Raw genomic sequence first — 20,937 nt, 5'->3', positions numbered from 1 at the left:
CCTGCTTCTCCCAGTTTGTGCTCTCTCTCTCTGACAAGTAAATAAATAAAATCTTAAAAAAAAAAAAAGATTTATCTATTTATTAGAGAGAAAGAGAGCACATATGTGAGCGGGAGGGGGAAGGGCAGAGGGAGAGGGAGAAACTCAAACAGACTTCATGCTGAGCGCGAACCTTAATGTCACAACCCCAAAATTAGACCTGAGTCAAAACCAAGAGTTAGGGGTGCCTGGGTGGCTCAGTGGGTTAAGCCTCTGCCTTCGGCTCAGGTCATGATCTCAGGGTCCTGGGATCGAGCCCCGCATCGGGCTCTCTGCTCTGCAGGTAGCCTGTTTCCTCCTCTCTCTCTGCCTGCCTCTCTGCCTACTTCTGATCTCGGTCTGTCAAATAAATAAATAAAATCTTTAAAAAAAAAAAAAAAAAGAAAGGAGGAGATCTTGCCTTTTGTCATGATAGGGAAGAACCTAGAGTATGTTAAGTGAAATAAGCCAAAGAAAGAAAACTACCGTTCGGTTTCACTCACACATGGAATCTAAAAAACAAAGCAAATGAAAAAACAAAAAAGCAGAAACAGACCCATATACACAGAGAACAAACTGCCAGTTGTCGGGAGGAAGGAGCTGGGGGTTGGGCCAAAAGAGAGGACGGGCAGTGGGAGGTACAGGCTCCCAGTTACTGATCGAGTAAGGTGCAGGGACGAAAGGCAGAGCAGAGGGACCAGAGTAGACGGCATCGTAACAGCCTGCATGTTGACCTACGGTGGCCTCGCTGGTGGGAAGCAGAGCATCGCACAGACTAATATGTCGCACAGACTAATCTATCTAACACGGTGTCACTATACTTCAATCAGAGAGATACACCGCACAGAAAGAAACCAGCCGATTGCGAGAGACGTAGGTTCTGTGATCACAGCAGGTGCTCAAAAATCCTCGCTGGATGCATGACGTTTGGGTACTGGAGGCTCCTCTGGGGCATCGGGAAAGGCTTCCAGGGGACGAGCCTGCCAAGTGAGCCCTGAGCACTCACCCCTACCCAGGAGAAGGGGAAGGCTGGTCCAGGCTCATGCCCACAGCCAGGGAGCAGGAAGGAAGGGCCCGAGTAGCACCTGAGGGCAGGAAGGGGAGCCAGGTCCAGAACCAGCAGGTGCCTGCTGGCCAAGCCGAGGGGCTCGCACGTCATCCCCACGGCCCCTGGGAGCCATCCACAGACTGTCCCGCAGGGCACTGGCTGTGATGGACAGGGCACGGGAGGCAGTGGGAGGGGCCAGGAGAACCGCCCATCAGCAGCAGCCCAGCAGACGGGTTCCCGCGGCCCGGGCCCTCACCTGGTACACGGTGGGCAGGATCCAGCCGTTGCTCCTGCAGAGGGTGCAGATCTCAGCTACCTCCCAGGAGGCATAGTTGGAGAGGCCAAGCTCCATGAACTTGCCCTGCAGGGGAGAGGCCTCGGTCAGAACCCACCTCGGCCCAGGACTCTGCAAAGAGGAAATGGGGGTGGGGACCCAGGGAGTGGGGTCTGTCCCCGGCTCTGCTCTGGGGTGACCCTGGTGCCTCCGCTCTCCTGGAGCTCGGGGGCTGGCCTCACCTCCTGGTGCAGCTGGTGGCAGGCACGCAGCGTCTCCTCCACGGGGGTGTCATGGTCTGGGGCATGTAGGTAGAAGAGGTCCACCCGGGAGCACTGCAGTCGTTTCAGGGACGTCTCCAGCTGGGCCCGGACACTGTCAGGCTTCAGCGACTTCCCTTCCCAGGGATTGGCCTTGGTAGCGATTTTCACTTTGAGGGGAGCATGCAATGGTTAGGAGGTTTATTAGGTGACCCTGTCTAAATTATTTCAGTTCTCTGAGCCTCAGTTCTCTCATCTGTAAAATGGGGGTATAGCAACAGAACTGTCCTCACAGGGAGATCATGAGCATTAAATATGTAAGTTCTCAATGTCCACCGCTGTTACAATCACTAGTAGTAGTCACTGAGCCAGGCCTTGCCGGGAGGCACACTTGCTCCCTCCACTCACAGCCTAAAGGTGAGGTTGTAAGGGAAGCACAACAGAGGAAGACCCCCAGTGTTAAAGGAGCCCAGAACAGAGGGTGTGGCCATCCTGGGAATACCAGGGAGGGCATCCTACGGGGATGACCCAGGAGCTGAGTCTCTAAGAATAAGACCCCGCCAACAGGGAAGGGTAGGAAGCATATTCCCGAGCCTGGGAAGATGGGCAGAGTCAGAAAGGCACACACACAGTACGTGAGGCCCATCCCTGCAATTTGGAGTTTTAAGAGCATCGACTCTGGGCCCAGGCTGGGAGCAGGGGGACAGGGGACAAGAGAAGCGTGGCAGACCTAGCTGCTAACACTTTTCTCAAATCCCATCAGTCAAAGTCAGCTATGTTTACTGGGTCTGTGTTCAGGAGGGAACTCGAGGGGGCAGGCCTGGGAACAGGGAGGCAAGAGGCTGCGGCGAGAATTCTGCTGAGATGCAGCAGCCCGAACGGGCGCCTCGGACACAGATCAACCCTAGAGACAGGTACAATGTCAAAGGAGCAGAAGCTGGGCTCGCTCCCCTGCCCCTTCTGACTCAGAGAAGCGTGCACATGCACACACCCACACCCATGGCCGAGACACAATCCCCATGAGAACGAAACAGTGTTCTGCCACGCAAGCGGCTCCTTTTGTCTGGACTGTGCACTTTTCACATGCGGCAAAGGCAACTCGGCAGGTCAGAGGGGAGGCACATGACCCCTTGGGATGTGAGAGAGAACCAGTCCTACAGCTTCTTGTGCACATTTTCTCCATGTCTGCACAGTGCTCAAATCCTCTGCACTCTGGGTGTGAACTTTGCCTCCAGTCCAACCTGCGGACTTTGGCTCAGTCCGCAGAGAGGGCTGGAGGAGAAAAACCCATTCAGAAACAAAATCTCATTAAGGAGGGGGCAGCCGGGTTCACTAGAAAGCATGGGTCTGACAGACAGCTTCCTCCACATCCACCAAGCTCCAAATCTGCGGAGGACCCAGAGGGGGGTTCTGCACAAGAGCGGGGGGGGGGGGGGCGGGGGGGCGGAAAGGAAGAAGCTGAGGATGGTAAGAGCAACAGTGAACATTTACTGGGCCCCACAGATGCGGGAGACAAAAGGCAAAAGAAAAAATTAAATTCCTGACATGCCCTTGAAACAGGCAGAGGGACATGCCTCTAGGAACTCAGCTGCCTCGATGTTAATACTTCGCTAAAGGCAAGAGGTAATCTTAGTCTGACCACTTCCCTCCTTTCCCCAGGATCCTGTAAGCCTACTTTAACATATAAAAATTCCTTCGGAAACTTCCTTTATCTCCACTCCCGTAAGACATGTCCATAGTTATCCTCCAGGCATATGACCGACCGATACACATCTGAGTTAGTAAAAACTGAGTTTTTACTAAACGGTAATAAATGAACTTTTCTTTTTTTTTTTTTAAGATTTATTTTATTTATTTTAGGGGGAAGAGGCTGAGGGAGGAGAGAATCTTAAACAGAATCCGCACTGAGCACAGAGCCCAACATGCGAGCTCAAGGAGCTCAAGGACCCAACCGACTTAACCAACTGTGCCACCCAAGAGCCCCATGACCTTTTCCCAGCAATAGCTAGCCCCCTCAAGGTCCTGGAAACCTTGTTTCCAAAATACCCTGGGGGCTTGTGCTGTCCCAAACACCTTCCCAACTTGAAAGAATATAATCAGTCACCCATCACAGCCCCAGTGGTATTCTTTCTGCCCACCAGGCCTGTCCCCAGGCTTTGATAAAAGCATCTTTTGGCAAGGAAGAAGTCTCAAGAATCTCAAGAATTCTTTCCTTGCCGTTGGCTCCAAACCCCATTTTCCTATATTGCTACCACGTGCCAGGCATTTCCAAGGGCGTCAGGCTAACGAGGGACAGTCCCTGTCATGCACTGATATCCTCCACTCAAGCCGCACCTGTGTACTGGGCGTCCCTGCACGTACCAGAGGCTGCATTTCCAAACCTGGTCTGCACAGCCCTGCCCTCAGCTTTGATGCAGCTGTTTCCCATTCTCTTCCCAGCGAACTACTGTTGGTCCTTTAAGGCCCACCTCCAGAGTTCTCTGAACCTTCTCTCATGCCTCTCCCTGACCCCTTTAATCCCTCCAAAGTGTTTCCTCTTCCCCGCTTCAAGCTTCCTCCTTAGACTCTAAGGTCCCTGCGGGTGGGGTGGACCCACTCTCCCTCCTATAGCCCCGTAACAAACCTCTCCACTCCGCATACCACCCCGATCCCCCAGCGTCGTTCGTGACCTAGTTGCAGGTCCCTCTGGGAGCCAGGTACTGCCAGCTGAACAGAGCAAAGTCTACGGACTGATGAAAGGCCAGGATGAGAGGAGGGTACTCAGGGAGCCACGGGCGGTGAGGGCAATGGGGAGAGGGGCGATTTGGGGGCACCTGACAGGGTTGGAGGGGGTACTGCATAGCTCTGGGGACCGCTGCCGCAGAGAGGTGCCCCAAGAAGCAAGGCGGGGAGGAAACGAAGGACTAGACCAGCCTCGGGGTAAGACTGGGGGGCGGGGGGGGGGGGCGGTTCCTGACTGCAACTCCCAGAGGAAAGAGAAACGGAGGGAAAGGAGGTCAGGACAAAGATCTGTCTGGCTGTCCCGGGCAACACGTGCACGGAGCCTGAGGAGTCCGCGGGGTAGTCAGCGTCCCGGAGGGGCCGAAACCGTTGGTCGTGACGGCGGCCGGGCCACGGCTGGGGTCGGGTGGGCGCCGCACTGTGCAGGGGGAGGTAGGGGTTACCTCTGCAGTCGCCGCCGCCCAGCCCGAGGCCCAGGCCGCCCAGGATGCTCTCGGACTGGCCGTCGCCGTACATGAAGGCCGTGTCCAGCTCTGTGTGGCCTCGCTCCAGGAAGGCGCGCACGGCCGCGGCGCTGGCGGGCACGTCCATGCGGCGCCCCATCTCCATGGTGCCCAGCACGGTGGCGGGCCGGACCGCGGCCTCGGAGGCGGCCCGCGGCGGCGACAGCGGCCGGGACATGGTGGCGGCGTTGGTAGCGGCAGCGACGCGAAGCTCGAGCGCCGGGGAACTGCGGGCGCAGCGCACCGCGCCCCGAGCCACAGCGCGAGACAAGGCGCTTAGCATGAGGCCTGCGCCTGCGCCCTGGGGAGCCTCGAGTCCAGCCCACCCTGCCGCGGGGGTGGAGCCGGGAGGCGAGGAGAGAGCAAGGACTGGCGGCGCGCCGCCCCACTGCGCACGCTCGGTTCGCTCACGCGGCTCGCACCTTCTCCAGGGTCTGTCCGCTCCGCGCGGGGCGCAGGAGGCGGAGCCACGCCTCGCAGGGACGGGGGCGGGACGGGGGCAGGACGGGACGGGGCGGGGCTTCGGGTCAGCTGACCCAGGCGGTGCAGGCAGAGACCAGAAGCCGGGACCGGCGGCGGAACTTGACACGGTGAGCCGGGATTGAGGCTGGGGGCAAGGCTGCGGGTCAGGATTCTGGGGCGTCGCTGCCACATCTTTCCAACTACCTCTTACAGCCCCTGGACCGTCTTGGGGCTTCTGTCCCCTCCTTGCGGCGCGAGATCCGCAGACGAGGCTCTGGGCCGGGATTAGCTGGACCCTCGGGGGCATACGTCCCCCTCCTGAGCATGGTCTCGGACCAGCCTGGCCAGGGTTTGGGGTCTGGGTCCTCTTTTCACCTCCTGGTTCCGGCGGACGGGCCCCATCGTTTCCGACGGCTTTGTTTTCCCCAGGGCAGGCAGGGGAGGGGGCCTCGCGGCGTTTGAGCGCTGACCCCAGCAGCTGCCCTGTCATTATCCCTGCCAAACAGGTGGCCCGCGCTGGCCTTAGTCACCAGGTGGCCAAGGACTCGGAGGCCTGGAGTGGGTGGGCCGCCAGTGGGGACTCCCCTCCCCTCCACCTACGCCGTGGTTTTGCAGGCATCCCAGATTGCTCTCCCCACCTCAGGCTTGGGACAGGTTTGGAAGTGTGAGGACTGGCGCGCGCCTTGTCCCTGCAACCCTTAACTAAAGGGGGCTTTGCGCCAGGGCCTCAGGGAAGGCGGTGGGGGACATGCTACAACCAAAGCAGAGTAATAGCCATCCCTGGCCATTCCTACTGAGTGTTTAATCCCTGCCAGGCACCATTCTAATCCCTTGGCCCGGATCCTGTCATTTAATTCTGCGGTTGGCCTAGGAGGTGGGTGCATAGGTTATCCTCGCATTGTATAGACTGGAATTCTGAGGCTCTCACTTGCCCTGGAATTCTATGCTGTGGGCATTAAGCAGGTCATTTCCCTAGTGTTCTCTCCTCAAACTTAGGTCATCTGAGCTCACAGCTAGTTTGTTTCCTTCCTTCCTTCCTTGTCTGTCTCTCTTTCTCTGTCCCCCTCCTTCCCTTTCCTGTCTGTCTCCCTCTTTCTGTGTCTCCTCTCTCTTCCTCAGCACTGTCTGAACCTTTACTGTGCAGCTGGTGTTGCTGGCCCCCAGAGTCAGTCACGGCTAGGATGAAGGGAGGGGTGTGGGCTTGAGGAGCCGGAGTAGCTGAGCATTGTGATAAGCATTCTTCAGCTATGTGAAGGGGGAGGGAAGAGGTGACAGGTGTCATCCAGCCAGCCTTTGGCTGGCATGTTAGAACTTTGGGATGTTTTGTCCTGTTCAGCTGCATGAAGGGGGCGGGGGAGCTCCAGATACATCCAAGGAACCAGGGAAGTGACTTGCACCCAGCCAGGAAGCGGCAGAGGCGGGAGCCAAACCCAGGATGGGCCCCAAACCCCGACTCCTAGCCACCCTGCCATGCTGCCTCAGGCGCTTCTGGCCCTGGATGTGGCAACCCTCCCCCCCCAACCTGTGGTCTGGCTGTCCAAGCGCCCCAGCAGCCAGAAGGCAGGCTTCCTTCTGCCTTCTTTGGGATGGCATGTTAGAACTGTGTCTTTGGGATGGCATGTTAGAACTGTGTCTCCTTGCCAGGCCTTCCAGGGGGAGAAGGACACTCGTAAGGGAAAAGACCATATGTGCAGAAGCCTGGAGGCCTGCTGCTTCCTGGGAAGCTTTCATGGGAAGCATCTCCCTGACTCATCTTGGGATCTGGTAGGAGAGCTTGGGTGTGGCCCGAGATGCCTTCTCCAGTGTAGGTTTTCCCAAAGCATCAGAATCAGCTGGGGTTGCCTTTTTTTTTTTTTTTTTAAGGGTTTACTTTTAAGTAATCTCTATACCCAACATGGGGCTTGAACTCACAACCCTGAGAGCAAGAGTTGCACGGTCTACGAGATAAGCCAGTCAGGCACCCCTGGGGTTGCTTCTTAAACCCAAAGGCTGTGATCTGAAATCCAGAGGCACTGAGCCTGAATTCTGGGCACGTGCCCTCCGTGCTTCCAAGGCACCTGCCCCTGCTGTGGTCCTTGTCAAATCTCTGGATGCAGTCAAGCTTGGTTGCAACCCTGGACATCCATCCTCACAGTGCTGTCTGACCAGGAGGTGGGCCCATTCCCAGAACCCAGGCCTGGGAACAGGCTGACTCCCTAGCTGGGTCAGGACCTCTAGATGCTGGGCCCTGTGTGCAGCGGCCCCCAGAGGGCGGCCCCCAGAGGGCGGCCCCCAGAGGATGGCCCCCAGAGGACGGCCCCTTCTGGTCAGGATTCAGGCGTGTCTCAGTGTCCCCAGCTGTGCTCATGCCCTGTGTGAGATCAGGGGCCACCTGCCGCATGCTCTGGGCCCTGTGAGCCAAGCTACAATCGTCCAGACACCCCCTTCCCTCACTGGGGATGCGTTCCCTTCATTTCCTCCCTCACCTGGTGGAAAGAGAGCGAGAGGGTGGCCGCAGGGTGTTCGAGCTCCTGGCCTCTCATCCTCACGACAGCCCCCTGCATGGCTTGGTCAGGCCCAGGGCGGAGAACCTTCCTTGCCTGCATTTCCTCTGTCCCACCCACCCCAAGGAACCAGTGTCATCACTGACAGGCTCAGACAGGTTCCTCACTCGGGCAGGGCGACCCAACCGTACCTGGAAAATGGGGGCGGTCTCCCCCAGCTCGCGGGAAAGTTACGAGGGTGACAGTATATTATGGTGGGGAGAGGGAACGGTACACTCAGAATCTGTAAAAGGGTGTTGGGGGGTGACCAGGGGATTAAAGGACTTGGTTTTCTTTTTTTTTTTTTTTTTAAGATTTTAATTATTTATTGACAGAGAGCATGGGCACACAAGCAAGGGGAGCAGCAGGCAGAGGGAGAAACTGAAGGAAGCTGGAGAGGATCCCAGGCCGGCCAGGAAAGCCTCTGAGCACTGGAGCGGGGCGGGGGGTGGGGGGGACACACGACACGACAGGGGAAGCCTGCCTTCTGGCTGCTGGGGCGCTTGGACAGCCAGACCACAGGTTGGGGGGGGAGGGTTGCCACATCCAGGGCCAGAAGCGCCTGAGGCAGCATGGCAGGGTGGCTAGGAGTCGGGGTTTGGGGCCCATCCTGGGTTTGGCTCCCGCCTCTGCCGCTTCCTGGCTGGGTGCAAGTCACTTCCCTGGTTCCTTGGATGTATCTGGAGCTCCCCCGCCCCCTTCATGCAGCTGAACAGGACAAAATGAGTAAAATGCCTGCAAGGTGTTTAGCCCAGGGCTGGTGAAGAGCTTTGTAATCAGGGGCTGTGGTGAGTCTCGCCTGGTGGAGATGGTGCCGTCTGGCTCCGCTTTCTGTCCCTTCTCTGGGCCTGTCGCACAGACAGTGAGTGCTGTAGTCACTGTAGTGCAGGCTGCCCGGGCATCGGGCATCGGAAGGGGACTTTCCTGCCTGCCCTGTAACCAGCCACTTTTGGGCTTTGAACGGGGAAGTGGCCCTGGTGGCCTCGGCAGCAGGTACCCCATCCCGCCCACGCTGCTCCTGGAGAATTCTGCTTGAGTGAGTGCCAGCCACCTGTGCCAGCCCTGGCCCCCCCCGGCTCTCGTTCTCCATCTGCCTTCTCTGACCCGCTGTAGGTGATAGTCCTACTTTCTTTTCTTTTTAAAAATTTTTTAAGATCTTATTTATTTATTTAACAGAGAGACACCGTGAGAGAGGGAACACAAGCAAGGGGAATGGGAAAGGGAGAAGCAGGCATCCCACTGAGCAGGGAGCCCCACGTGGGGCTTGATCCCAGGACCCTGGGATCATGACCTGAACCGAAGGCAGAGGCTTTAACCCACTGAGCCACCCAGGAGCCCCAGTCCTACTTTCAGTGAGAGAATACTTAATGGGGGCTGGTCTCTATAGATGTAATTTACAGAACAAGAGATCGGAAACAATGTAAACATTGGAGAGTCATAACAAAGTGAGGCTGCGGGTTCATTGTATGAACTCCTGTAAGGGGCAGGACATGAAGGAGGCAGTGTGATGACCCCTTTTACAGATGAGGGAACTGAGGCACAGGGAGGCCGAGGCACTTGCCCAGAGTCGCAGCACTGACCAGTGCTAAAACTGGCATTTGAACACACTTGACCCTGACTGCCGATCTAGCACTGTCCCTGCACAGGTGGTGTGTGTACTTGAAGCTGGTTGTGCCCTCGGGTTCAGAGGCTCAGTCTGTGCCGGGCCATGACACGGGGTGGGCGTTGCTGGAGGTGGCGCTGACGCCATCCAGACCTGCTGAGGCTGAAGCCCCCCCCCCCCCCTCTTTCTCCCTGTGCAGTCCTCCCCGCATCCTGCAGCAGACATGGTCTGGAAGAAACTGGGCTCCGGCAACTTCTCCGACTGCCCCAATGGCTCCCGCCGGTGGATATGGGACGTGTTCGGCGAATGCGCCCAGGACGGCTGGGATGAGGCCAGCGTGGGCCTGGGCTTGATCTCCATTGTCTGTTTTGCAGCATCCACCTTCCCGTGAGTGGTGGCAGGGGGGCGGGACCAGGACAGGGGAGCAGGACCAGGACAGGGGAGCGGGCTGGGGCCATGGCTTCAGGCACTGCCTGGAGGAGGGGGTCTGCCTGACCTGCCTTGGGCCTCTCCAGACTCAAGGCCAAATGTACTCCTTCCTCCACTCCCACTCACTGATTTCCAGCGCACCCTGGAGGACCCTACCCTGAAGCCCGGCCTAGGCCCCACCTTGTGCTGGCCAGTGCCAACACACAGGTGACAGTAACAGTATTAACCCTTGCTGCTGTTTGTTCAGTGCACGCTGCGTAGCTCTGTTCTGAGCACTTGTCGTGTTTTTACCTCGTTTAAGCCTCATAACTGTGTAACTGTCCCTACTTAGGAGGGAACAGAAAGCCAAAGAGGCCAAGTCACTTGCTCTAGGTTGTACAGCTAAGAAGAGAGAAAGCAGGGGGCGGGAGGGCTGAGATGCCTTGTCCTGTGACAGTCTGGTGATGGGTGGGCGAGCGGTGATTACAAGAGAGTGTGACCACTGTTGTGACTGAGGAACAGGGACACGCTGTGACCTGGGGGGAGTCACTTTGCAGCTCTGTACCTCGCCTTGCTCATCTGCAAAATGGGCACGGTGTTGCTGACCTTCCAGGCTTGCCGTGAGGACGACACGAAGGACCTGGGGCCTTTGCACCATGTGGGCACAATCCTGTGGCTGGTTGGAGGGGGTGGGCGTTAGGGGCTGGGGAGAAGGGAGTCGGAAGAGGTCACCGAGGACGACGACGACGCTGTACACGCTGACGCTGTACACGCTGTATGGTGAGGCTTCTCCACTGTTAGGAAACAGGGCTCTTTATCCTGAGGGAGAAAGATAAGGCTAGGGAGAAAGATAAGGTTTTAATCAGGAGCTCAGCATTTTCTAAAAATGGCTTTATGGAGAGATAGTCCACATACCATAGAATTAGTCCATTTACATGTATAATTCAGTGTTTTTAGTGTATCCGCAGAGTTGCGTAACCAATGCCATGATCCGTTTTAGAATACTTCCATCACCCTAAAAAGAAACCCCCAAAGAAATGAGTCATTCCTGATTTCTCCCGGAGCTCCCAGCCCCGGGCACCTACCCCTCTTCCTCCTGTCGCTGTAGATTTGCCGACTCTGGACATTTCCTGTAAGTGGAATCAGAGAACATGTGAAAGTCCAGCTTCTTCCCCTTAACAGGACCTCTTCAAGACTCCCCCGTGCCGTCGCTGTAATGTTCCCCATGCCACAGGCCACCGTTTACTCAGCCGGTCGCTGATGGATGCGGCTTTGTCTCTCCTGTGAACATTCCTGTGCGAGTTTCTGTGGGCACATATGTTTTGACTTCTCTTGGGTATATGCTTACGTAGTGAAATTGCTGGGTCATGGAGTAACGCTATGTTTAATCTTTCAAGGATGTTTAAAAAAACATTGTTAAGCCGGGTTTCATGACTCGGCCTAGCCCTAGTGATGTCATTTGGGGCCTTTGGTTTACTTTTTTCTTTTTTTTTTAAGGGGTTCAAGGAGCAGGTTTATTTGCTTATTTTTTATTATGATCTTTTTACATTTTATTTATTTATTTATTTGAGAGTGACAGGAGAGAGAGAGAGCATAAGCTGGGGGAGCTGCAGAGGCAGAGGGAGAAGCAGGCTCCTGCCTGAGCAGGGAGCCCAGTGCGGGACTCGATTCCAGGACCCTGGGATCACGACCTGAGGTGAAGGCAGACGCTTCACTGACTGAGCCCCCCAGGCACCCCTGGTTTTCTGTGTGGTGTGTGTGTGTGTGTGTATTTTAAGATTTTATTTTATTTTTTTAAGTAATCTCTACACCCAACATGGGGCTCAAACTCACAACTCCGAGATTGAGAGGCTCGTGCTCCACAGACTCAGCCAGCCAGCCGGGCGCCTTCTGTGGTTTTCTTAATAGGGAACTGTCAGACCAGTTTTCAGAGAGGCTTTACCGCTTCCATTCCCTCGCGTGTGAGGTTCCAGTGTGTCCATATCCTCATCAATGCATACTATCTGATTTTTTTTTAGATTTTATTTATTTATTTGACAGACAGAGATCACAAGTAGGCAAAGAGGCAGGCAGAGAGAGAGGAGGAAGCAGGCTCCCTGCTGAGCACAGAGCCCAATGTGGGGCTCCATCCCAGCACCCTGAGACCATGACCTGAGCTGAAGGCAGAGGCTTAACCCACTGAGCCACCCAGGCGCCCTATTTTTCTTTTTTTTTTTTTTAAGATTTTACTTATTTATTCAACAGTGAGAGAGCATAAGCAGGAGTAACAGTATAGGGAGAGGGAGAGGCAGGCTCCCCGTTGAGCCAGGAGCCCCATGCGGGGCTTGATCCCAGGACCCCAGGATCAGGACCTGAGCTGAAGGCAGAGGCTTAACCATCTGAGCCACCCAGGCACCCCCATTTGTCTATTTTTCAATTGGATTATTTGCTCTTTTGTTGCTAAATTGTAAGAGTTCTTTTTTTTTTTTTAAGATTTTATTTATTTATTTGCGAGAGAGAGAGAAAGAGAGCACGAATGATGAGGAGGGGCAGAGGGAGAGGGAGAAGCAGGCCCCCAGCTGAGCAAGGAGCCCGATGTGGTGCTCCATCCCAGGACCCCGAGATCATGACCTGAACTGAAGGCAGACCCTGCACCGACTGAGCCACCCAGGCGACCTCAGTTGCAGGCGTTCTTTATATATTCTGGATACAACAGCATCATGATTTGCAAATATTTTCTCCCATTCTCTGGTTCTCTTTTCGCTTTCTTGACTGCATCCTCGGAAGCACAGAAGTTCTGCATTTGGATGATGTACCGTTTATCTCTTTTTTTCTTTTTTGCTTGTGCTTTCGGTGTCATAACTAAAAACACATCGCCGCCTTATCCAAGTGACAGAGATTTACCCTGATTGTAACCAGGGCACCGGGGCTCAAGAGCATCGGGCTCTGGTGGGGAGGGGGGCAGCCAGATCACGTTCAGCCACTCGCCGCCGACCAAACCCAACGGCAGAGACGTGAGTGGTGGTGAAACGAGAAAGGGATTTATCTCTGTGAGGCCAACACCAGGAAACCCACAAGCTGGTATAGACTGTCTCCCAAGTGCTGGCAGTCCTTCCAGAATTATATAAGGAAAGTGGGGGACAATGGCCGGAGGGTACATGCACGGGGGCGGTGGGGCTAGTCAAGCCCTCTTGCGTTATCTTTTCCTTGAAAGGTTTTATAGATTTACCTGATGTCGATGCCAGTGTCCATGTGTATTTTTTCCCCACACCACCACGCATTGGACGCCATTCAGACACTGTATACCGTGGGACAGCATCAGATCCCACAGGCGAAGGGCTCAGTCCCACAGGACTGCCCCTCCCCCTTCAGAGGTCAGTCACAAGTTCAGGTTGTCACCTCTGCTTCTGACAGGTGTGGATCGGCTATAGACTGGAGGTCCCAACAAAGCCTCTGCTTGGGTTTGATTAATTTGCTAGAGCAGCTCGCAGAAGTCAGAGAAACATTTGACTCAGTAGATCACTGATGTTTTATGAAAGGACACAGGGAACAGCCAGATGGGAGCTATGCACAGGGCAGAGGATGCGGACGGGCGCGGAGCTTCCGGTTCCTCTCCTGGGGCGCCTTTCCCTGAGCACGTTCACTGATCCAGAAGCTCTCTGAACCTGTCCATTCGAGTTCTTCTGGAGGCTTCGCTGCACGGGAATGATGGATGACATCATTGGCCAGTGGCGATTGAACTCCGTCTCCAGTCCCTCTCCGCTCCCCGGAGGGCAGGGGAATGGGACTGAAAGTTTTAAGGGTTTCATCACATCATGGCAGCCAGCCCGCATCTTTAGGGCACTAGAGTGCCTTAGAAGGCTTTCCAAAAGTCACCTCATCAACTAACAAATGTACCTTTATGGCTCAAATCACTTAGGAAATTCCAAGAGTTTTAGGAACTCTCTGCCAGGGATGGGGTGAAAACCAAATATATTCTTTTCTTTTCTTTCTTCTCTTTTCTTTCCCCTTTTCTTTTCTTTCCTTTTACTTTCTTTCTGCAGAGCGAGAGGGAGAGAGAGAATCTTAAGCAGCTCCAAGCCCAGCATGGAGCCCAAAGTGGGGCTTGATCTCAGAACCCTGAGATCATGACCTGAGCCAAAATCAAGACTCTGATACTTAACCGACAAAATTCCACTGACTAAATTTGAAGACACAGTTGCGTGTTATTAAGCCATTCATGAATTGCGTGGCGTCCCGTCTAGTAAACAGAGAGATGTTCCCAAGAGTTTTATAAAAATGGAAGGTTTTATAGGAAAGAGGCTGGGGCAAGAAATTACTGAGGGAGGAAGGATTATATCAGGCAAGTTCACTTTCCTGCAGGGGGTCTTAGTAGATGACCTCATCTTCCTTTGTGGGGGATGGAGAGGGCCCGTGTGATAGATTACTTCATGGCTACTGGCCAGAAAATTCCTGACCCATTAAAATACATTTCTCGGGGAGGTTGAAATGTGATTAGGTTAGTTATTAAGCCTCTGTTTCTTGATTTGGCCTAAGTGATTCAATCTTGGGCCTGTGGTTTTCTTTTTCATGGGTTTTTGCTACAGTTTGAGTTATATTTTGTATATGGTGTGGGGTAGGGGTCCAGTCTCATTCTTTTGCATGGAGATGTCTGGTTGTCCCAGTACCTTGTGTTTCAAAGATGGTCGTTTCCCCATAGAGTTATCCTACTACCTCATTGTGGACTTGACATTTTCTTTGGATTAGCTTGTTCCCGGTGCCGTAGTAGGTATGTTGCAAGTAAACAAAACAGACGCCTTCCTTGCCTTTGCAGAGCTTCCATTCCTGCCGTCTTTAAAAGGCCATCTGGGAGTCACAGGGAAGGACTGGAGGGACAGGGAGTGAGACTTGAGGCAGGAAGGCCAAATCGCATGTCCTAGAAGGGGCTTTAAGGGCCATAGGCTACACCTTAATTAGGGCCTCCCTGGTGCCAGGCCTGAGCTGGACACTCTTCCTGCCCTCAGGAGGCTTGAGTCCAGGAGGGACAAGGATGTCCCGTGGTACCAAGGAGGAAGTCGGGGACCCTGGCGAGCTTGTGTCAAGGAAGGCGGTGGGGAGGAAGTGAGATTTCCTGAGCCATGAAAGAAAAGGGGAAGAGGAGGGAGTAGGCTGGCTGATGATGAAGAGTGTGGAGAAAGGGAAGTAAGTACCCCCCGGGGGTGGGGGCAGGGGGACAGCTGGCCCTGGGGGTCCCCATCCCCTGGAAGATCAGCGGGAGGCTCGAAGTGATTGCAGCCAGCTGGGGGCTTTAGAAAGATCCTTGAGAGGGAGGACAGATTCAGGGGGATCCAAGCTTGGGTAGGACACAGAGGCACACAGACTAGTTGGGGGTGGGGTGGGGGCGGGAGGGTGTCTCCACGGGAGGAGGAGGAGGAAGCTTGGCCATGGGAAGAACCAGGGCCATACCCGGCATTCTCGGTTTCTGACTTGGGTCTTGGGGGAGATGAAGTGCCATTTAGTCCCCCTTTATTGAAATACACACAGACGAGGGATGCCTGGGTGGTTCTGTCGGGTAAACCGCTGACTCTTGGTGTCGGCTCAGGTCATGGGCTCAGTCATAAGATCGAGCCCCAGTGGGGCACTTGGGTGGCTCAGTGGGTTAAGCCTCTGCCTTCAGCTCAGGTCATGATCCCAGGGTCCTGGGATGGAGCCCCGCATGGGCTCTCTGCTCCACAGGGAGCCTGCCTCCCCCTCCCCCTCTGCCTGCCTCTTTGCCTACTTGTGATATCTCTCTCTCTGTAAAAAGAAAAGAAAAAAAGATTGAGCCCCATGTCAGACCCGGAGCTCAGCACGGACCCTGCTTGGGATTCTCTCCCTGTGTCTCTCCCCCTCTCCCCCACCCCCCACTTGTGCTCTAGCTCGCGCTCTCTCAAATAAATCAATACATCTTTCTAAAAAAATTAAAAATATTCTTTCTCTCCCTCTGCCCTTCCCTGCTCACTCTAAAAATAAAATTATAATGAATAAAATAAACACAGAGGGTTAAACAGAAAAAGAGTAAATGGTAGTTGCATAGAGGTTCAGAGTGACTGGAGCGGGAGGGCTCAGGGTCTGGCTATAATCCTGGCTTCCGGCCTCCGTGTGCCCTGACTCTCCCTGCCCCAGGAGGAGCATCAGGGACTAGACCTGCCCTGGGTAGGGGATAGTCTGCAGGACTGAATGAGTTCAGAGTCAGACCTGTGCCTGAGGCTCTTTAAACCTGTTGTCAGCATGGAGCTCGTGCTGACATTGCCCTTTGAGAAAGACCACCAGAGTATGGGGTGTTTGGGTGGCTCAGTGGGTTAAGGCCTCTGCCTTCGGCTCAGGTCATGATCTCAGGGTTCTGGGATCGAGCCCCGCATTGGGTTCTCTGCTTAGCAGGGAGCCTGCTTCCTCCTCTCTCTGCCTCTCTCTCTGCCTCCCTCTCTGCCTGCTTGTGATCTCTGTCAAATAAATAAATAAAATCTTAAAACAAACAAACAAACAACCAAAAAACAACCAAAAATACAAACCACCAGGGTATCCAAAGCCAGGAGGTCAAGCTCAGGCCACAGCCCAGCCCTGCCCCATTGCCCTTTGAAGGTCACAGGCTGTGGTTTGGCCCGTCTTATCATCAACCGCTCCTGAAGATAGGGCAGCGCCAGGCCACGGGTCCCTGCCACAGCCACCCCGCTTCCCCTCCGCAGAAGAAAGAATGCAGTGTCCCTGTGATGGGTCTCAGGGCCTGACACAAAACTCCAGGTCCCCGCTGGGAGACTCTAGGGTGCTCTGGAGGGGAGTCTGAGGAATGCTATGCATGCTTCTGGAAAGATGCAGCTGCCACTGAGTTCCCTGGTTAGAAGAGAATCTGTGGGTGAGAATCCCCAAGGGGCATCGAGAGGCTCCTGCAGCTCCCCCTGCCAGCAGGATGGGCTCACGGGTGATGTCCCTGCCTCCCTGGCCCGGGCCCCCTCCTGCCCTGAGCCCGCGTCTCCTTCCTCGGCCGCAGCCAGTACATCAAGGCCTGCAGGACGGGCAACATGGACCAGGCGCTGTCTCTGTGGTTCCTTTTGGGCTGGATTGGAGGGGATTCCTGCAATCTCATCGGCTCCTTCCTCGCTGACCAGCTGCCCCTGCAGGTGGGTCCGATGGCGGGGCAGGGCGGGCTGCCTGGGACCACCATGGCAGAGGGAGGACCCCACCCAGGAGAAGGCGCTCTCTGGGCCGAACCAGAGCCCTCCCTTGACCTCCAAGTGCCCTGATGAGGAGCGCCGGCCACCTCTCCTCCCTCTGTCCAGGCCGGGCCCTCTGCTGGCCTGATCTCTGCTTCTGCAGGGTAGGCAGATGAGGAGACAGAAGGTCCGAGAGGTGAAATAGGCCGGTTGGCCCCACAGCCGCCGACGAGCTCCCACTCCTCTTGCAGACCTACACGGCGGTGTACTACGTGCTGGCGGACCTGGTGATGCTGTCCCTCTACTTTCACTACAAGTTTAAGAAGCGCCCCTCTCTGCGTGCGTGAGGGGCTTGGGGCGGTGGGAGGGCCGGGAGCGCGGGAGGAGGTGGGCTTCCCATTGCACAGTGATCAATGCAGCAACGGGCCTTATCTGCAAGCGGGCGCCCCAGACCGCAGAGAGGGAGGCTGGAGGATGGCTTGCGCATCCGGGCGCGACCGCAGGGACCTCCCTCCTCTTGAGTCTCATTCCACAAACGGCTTCAGCTGCTCCTCTGTACCTGGCCCTGGGCTTGGAGCTAAGGAGACGAGGACAAGGACCCGGTTCTCCGCTGCCCTTGAGGATTGAGAAGGGGCGGGAGTGGAGGGCAGATGGAGGCACTTGGGGGTGGGGCTGTCTCACGAGCATTTCTGCTCTGGGTGATCCCCTCCTGCCCTTGTACAGAGGAGGCGTTAAAGCTCAGAGAGGTTGGGTTACTTGCCCGGAGTCACACAGCCATGGAAGGGCAAGGCCAGGACTCAAGTCGTGCCTTGTTTGCTGCCTCTGCTACCTGACCTCGGCTTCCCCCCCCCCCACTGCCCCCCCGTCTCCTGTCCAGTGTCTACCCCCATCAATTCTGTGCTGCTGTTCATCTTGGGGCTGGCATGTGCCGCCCCGCTGCTGAGGACCACGGGCCCTGTGGCCGCCCGGAGGGAGGTGTTCCGGAGTCGGATGCTCCTGTCAGTGGAGCCGGGCAGTAAGGTGAGGTGTGGGTCTGTGATGGTGGAGTGCGGGCTGGGGGGACCGGCGGGCTTGGGGGGGGACCGGCTGGGCCCCAGGGCACTGCCCTCCTCGAGGGAGCGGGGGTGTCACGCTACACCTCGGCCCCGCCCGGACCCTGAGCAGTGCCTCCCTCTCAGCCCTTCACGCAGCAGGAGATCATCGGCTTCGTCATCGGCTCAGTGTCCAGCGTGCTCTACCTGCTCTCCCGGCTGCCTCAGATCCGCACCAACGTGAGCCTGGGGCTGGCGCACGGGGTCCTCCTGGTCAAGGGGTGGGATCTTGGTGCAGAAGGTCTGGGTTCAAACTCACCGTTGGCTTGGGCAAGTGAATCCAGCTCTCCAGGCCTCAGTTTCGGCCTCTGTGAAGTGGGCACAGGTGCCCTGTGTGTGTCTCAGAGAATTCGGAGGTCTGGTGAGGAGGCAGGGGCTCACCGACAGTCCCGAGAAGAGGGGAGAAAGGGGCGTGCTGGGGCCGGGGAGGCTGGCGGGGCAGTGAGGGGCTGCTGGGGCAGGAGAGGCGGCCGTCGGCAGGGCCCCGGGTAGGGGGCAGCCAGTCTCCGCAGACCCCGGACAGGTCATGGGCGTGCTTGCCGGGCGCACGGTGAGAAATGTGCCCAGAGCCTGCTCAGTGGGACGGGGCAGCATGACAGGAGCCCCGTCCCAGGCCTCTCATCCCTGTCGCCCACCCCCAGTTCCTGAGGAAGTCCACGCAAGGCGTCTCCTACTCGCTGTTCGCCTTGGTGATGCTGGGGAACACGCTGTACGGGTTGAGCGTGCTGCTCAAAAACCCGGAGGTGGGCGAGAGCGAGGGCAGCTACCTGCTGCACCACCTGCCCTGGCTCGTGGGCAGCCTGGGCGTGCTGCTGCTCGACACTGTTGTATCCTTTGGGGGTAGGGGGCGACGGAGGTTGGGGGGGCGGAGGGTGGGGGGCAGGGGAGGGGGCGGGCATAGCAGCCTCCACCTGCAGGTGGCTTCAGCACCCACACACGCACCCATCCATCCATCCGCCCATCCATCCAGAGTGACCCTCCATGGGCCCGGCACCCCGCTAGGCACCAGATCCCGGCAGTGAGCAAGAACCGAGTGGCCCAGGAAGCTCCCGGCCCGGGGCGGAGGTGGTCCGCACACACTTCACCGCAGTGGTGCTGGGCACTGCAGGGAAACCTGCCTGGTGTCACCCCAGGGGCTGTCTTTGTTTAGAAGCTCAGCCAGGGCCCCTGCAGTGCCGCTTAAACTGCCTGGAGGACTAGAGTGGAGTCAGGCAAAGGCAAGGGAGGGGCGGTTCCGACTCAGCCTATGCAAAGGCCCTGAGGAATCTGGGGAAATCAGTCCCTCCAGGCCAGAGGAGTGCAAGCTGGACCCTGGAGGCAGCTGTCCCAAGAGCCTCGAGGGAGGGGGCTGTAGCTTGAGACCTTGGCCTCTCAGGGAGGGCTGGGGTGAGAGGGAGGGAAGAGCATGGCCGTCTTTGCCTCTGCTCGGTTTGGCCTTGACGTTGGCCCCTCCAGATCTCCATACAGTTCCTGATGTACAGGGACACGGCCACCTCCTCGGAGCGCCAGCCCCTCCTCCCCAGTTGACCCGGATCCAGGCCAAGCCCAGGACAATGGGGATCTCCAGACGCTGCTCTCAGGAAGGGACAAGTGCGGGCAGACACGGTGCTGCTGACCCTGGAGTGGGCCGTGGAGGTAGCCGGGGGTGCCTTAAGGTCCAGGCACCTCCCCCACCTCTGGAACCTGCTGGGTGACTCTACCAGAAACCCTGACTGACTCTTCAGGGGGGCAGGGAGTGGGGAACGAGGTGGGTGCTGGGGCCAGTCCCCCCCAAGACACACCCCTAGAATCTGAGACTGCTGTCCCTGGGAGCCCCCACGGGGGCTGCAGCTGAGACCTCGGCCCCTCCGAAGGCAATGGGTGCCCCTTGACTCCCCTCCCTCTGTCTGCCTGTGCCCACGCGTGCACATGCTCACACACACACACACACACACACACACACAACCGTGGAGCAGGTGCGGCTGCCACCAGTGTCCCTGGGACTGTCGTGTTGACTGCAGACAGCGCAGTAAACGGCCCCTCCCAGCAAGGCATCTTTCTGGTGCTCCTTCCCGGAGGTGCTGCAGTCGGGCTGCGCTGGGCAGCCGCGGTGCACAGGGATCTGGGCCCCAGCTTCCAGGTCCCAGGTTGGGGTCTAGAGGCTGAGATGTGGCAGAGCCAAACAGGAGCAGACTGAACCCTCAGGTTCTGGGACCTGGTTCTCTGTAACAGAATCCACACCCGCGACTGAGGATCCAGCAGCGAGAAGGATGGGGTCCCGGCCCCTCAGTTCTCAGGAAGAAGCAGAAAAAAAAAAAAAAGTTAAGGTTCAGATCTTGGTTCTGCCTCTTAGCTTCTCTGTACCTCAGTTACCTCATCTGTGAAATGGGTATAATTAGCAGAGGTTAGTCCCAAAGTCTGGCATGTAGTAAGCATACCATAAAGGTTAGCTTTGGTAGTTTTCAGCTGGAGGAGAGGCACTTGCAGATCTCCCTGCAGATCAGGGAGACCTTCCTGGAGGAGGGTGACATGCAGGAGATAACGGGTCTGTGTGTGTGCGTCTGCATGTTTGTGTGGTAGGCAGAAGGATGGAAGTGCAGGAGCCGTGGGAAGGGAGGAGAGGAGGACGGGCTCAGTCCCGAGCTCCGGTCCTGGACCCCAACCTCACTCTGTCTCCCAGACCCCGTTCTGAGTCCACTTACTGGCCATGCCCCTTTGGGTGCCTGAGGGCTGGTCAGGGAGAGAAGCTGCGGCTCTTCCTGCCCTAGGGACAGGAGGGAGCTCGCCGGGGGGGGGGGGGGGGGGGGCGCAGGCCAGTTTGGTGCTACGTAGATCGGCAGAGAGTATTCTCCACCAGTCCCGGCTGTGCTGGGCGTCTGCGAGGGGGGGTGACCGGGCTC

At 56.7% G+C, this 20,937-nt stretch overlaps 2 protein-coding genes across 8 annotated transcripts in view; one reads left to right on the top strand and one right to left on the bottom strand.

Annotated features, from left to right (window-relative positions):
• Positions 1-5,155, bottom strand: part of LOC123941470 (aflatoxin B1 aldehyde reductase member 2) — a 36,251-nt gene extending 31,096 nt beyond the window's left edge. The window contains exons 1-3 of one of the 3 annotated variants that reach the window (XM_046004708.1): positions 4,765-5,155; positions 1,583-1,770; positions 1,323-1,472 (exon numbers count right to left, since the gene is read on the bottom strand). In XM_046004708.1, coding sequence (XP_045860664.1) covers positions 1,323-1,472; positions 1,583-1,770; positions 4,765-5,107 — 681 coding nt within the window. In that variant the 5' untranslated portion in view covers positions 5,108-5,155. The remainder of the gene's footprint in view (positions 1-1,322; positions 1,473-1,582; positions 1,771-4,764) is intronic. The other 2 variants (XM_046004698.1, XM_046004718.1) reach the window with 2 other exon arrangements.
• SLC66A1 (solute carrier family 66 member 1) lies at positions 1,777-20,087 on the top strand. Of its 5 annotated transcripts, none has more exons than XM_046004752.1 (8): positions 1,777-4,519; positions 9,611-9,798; positions 16,805-16,934; positions 17,219-17,306; positions 17,845-17,987; positions 18,146-18,238; positions 18,700-18,885; positions 19,514-20,087. In XM_046004752.1, exons 2-8 carry the CDS (start codon positions 9,635-9,637, stop codon positions 19,583-19,585), a joined length of 876 nt encoding a protein of 291 aa, XP_045860708.1. In that variant the 5' UTR covers positions 1,777-4,519; positions 9,611-9,634; the 3' UTR covers positions 19,586-20,087. The 5 variants fall into 5 exon arrangements, with proteins under 5 accessions (XP_045860708.1, XP_045860718.1, XP_045860728.1 ...); XM_046004762.1 differs by lacking the exon at positions 1,777-4,519 and adding an exon at positions 5,345-5,414; XM_046004772.1 differs by lacking the exons at positions 1,777-4,519; positions 9,611-9,798 and adding an exon at positions 5,366-5,414.
• The last annotated feature ends 850 nt before the right edge of the window (positions 20,088-20,937 follow it).

This window comes from Meles meles, chromosome 1 (genome assembly GCF_922984935.1).
Source record: "Meles meles chromosome 1, mMelMel3.1 paternal haplotype, whole genome shotgun sequence".
In the NCBI taxonomy this organism is placed as follows: Eukaryota; Metazoa; Chordata; class Mammalia; order Carnivora; family Mustelidae; genus Meles; species Meles meles.
The sequence above is the reverse complement of the archived record's forward strand: the minus strand, read 5'-3'. Positions and strand labels throughout refer to the sequence as shown.

What these genes read in the sequence shown, in the direction of transcription:
- SLC66A1 (XM_046004752.1), top strand. Translation starts at nt 9,635, where the DNA reads ATGGTCTGGAAGAAACTGGGCTCCGGCAACTTCTCCGACTGCCCCAAT. An exon ending in TAAGAAGCGCCCCTCTCTGC is followed by an intron (nt 17,307 to 17,844) that starts GTGCGTGAGGGG and finishes TCTCCTGTCCAG; the next exon opens with TGTCTACCCCCATCAATTCT. An exon ending in CAGTGGAGCCGGGCAGTAAG is followed by an intron (nt 17,988 to 18,145) that starts GTGAGGTGTGGG and finishes CCTCCCTCTCAG; the next exon opens with CCCTTCACGCAGCAGGAGAT.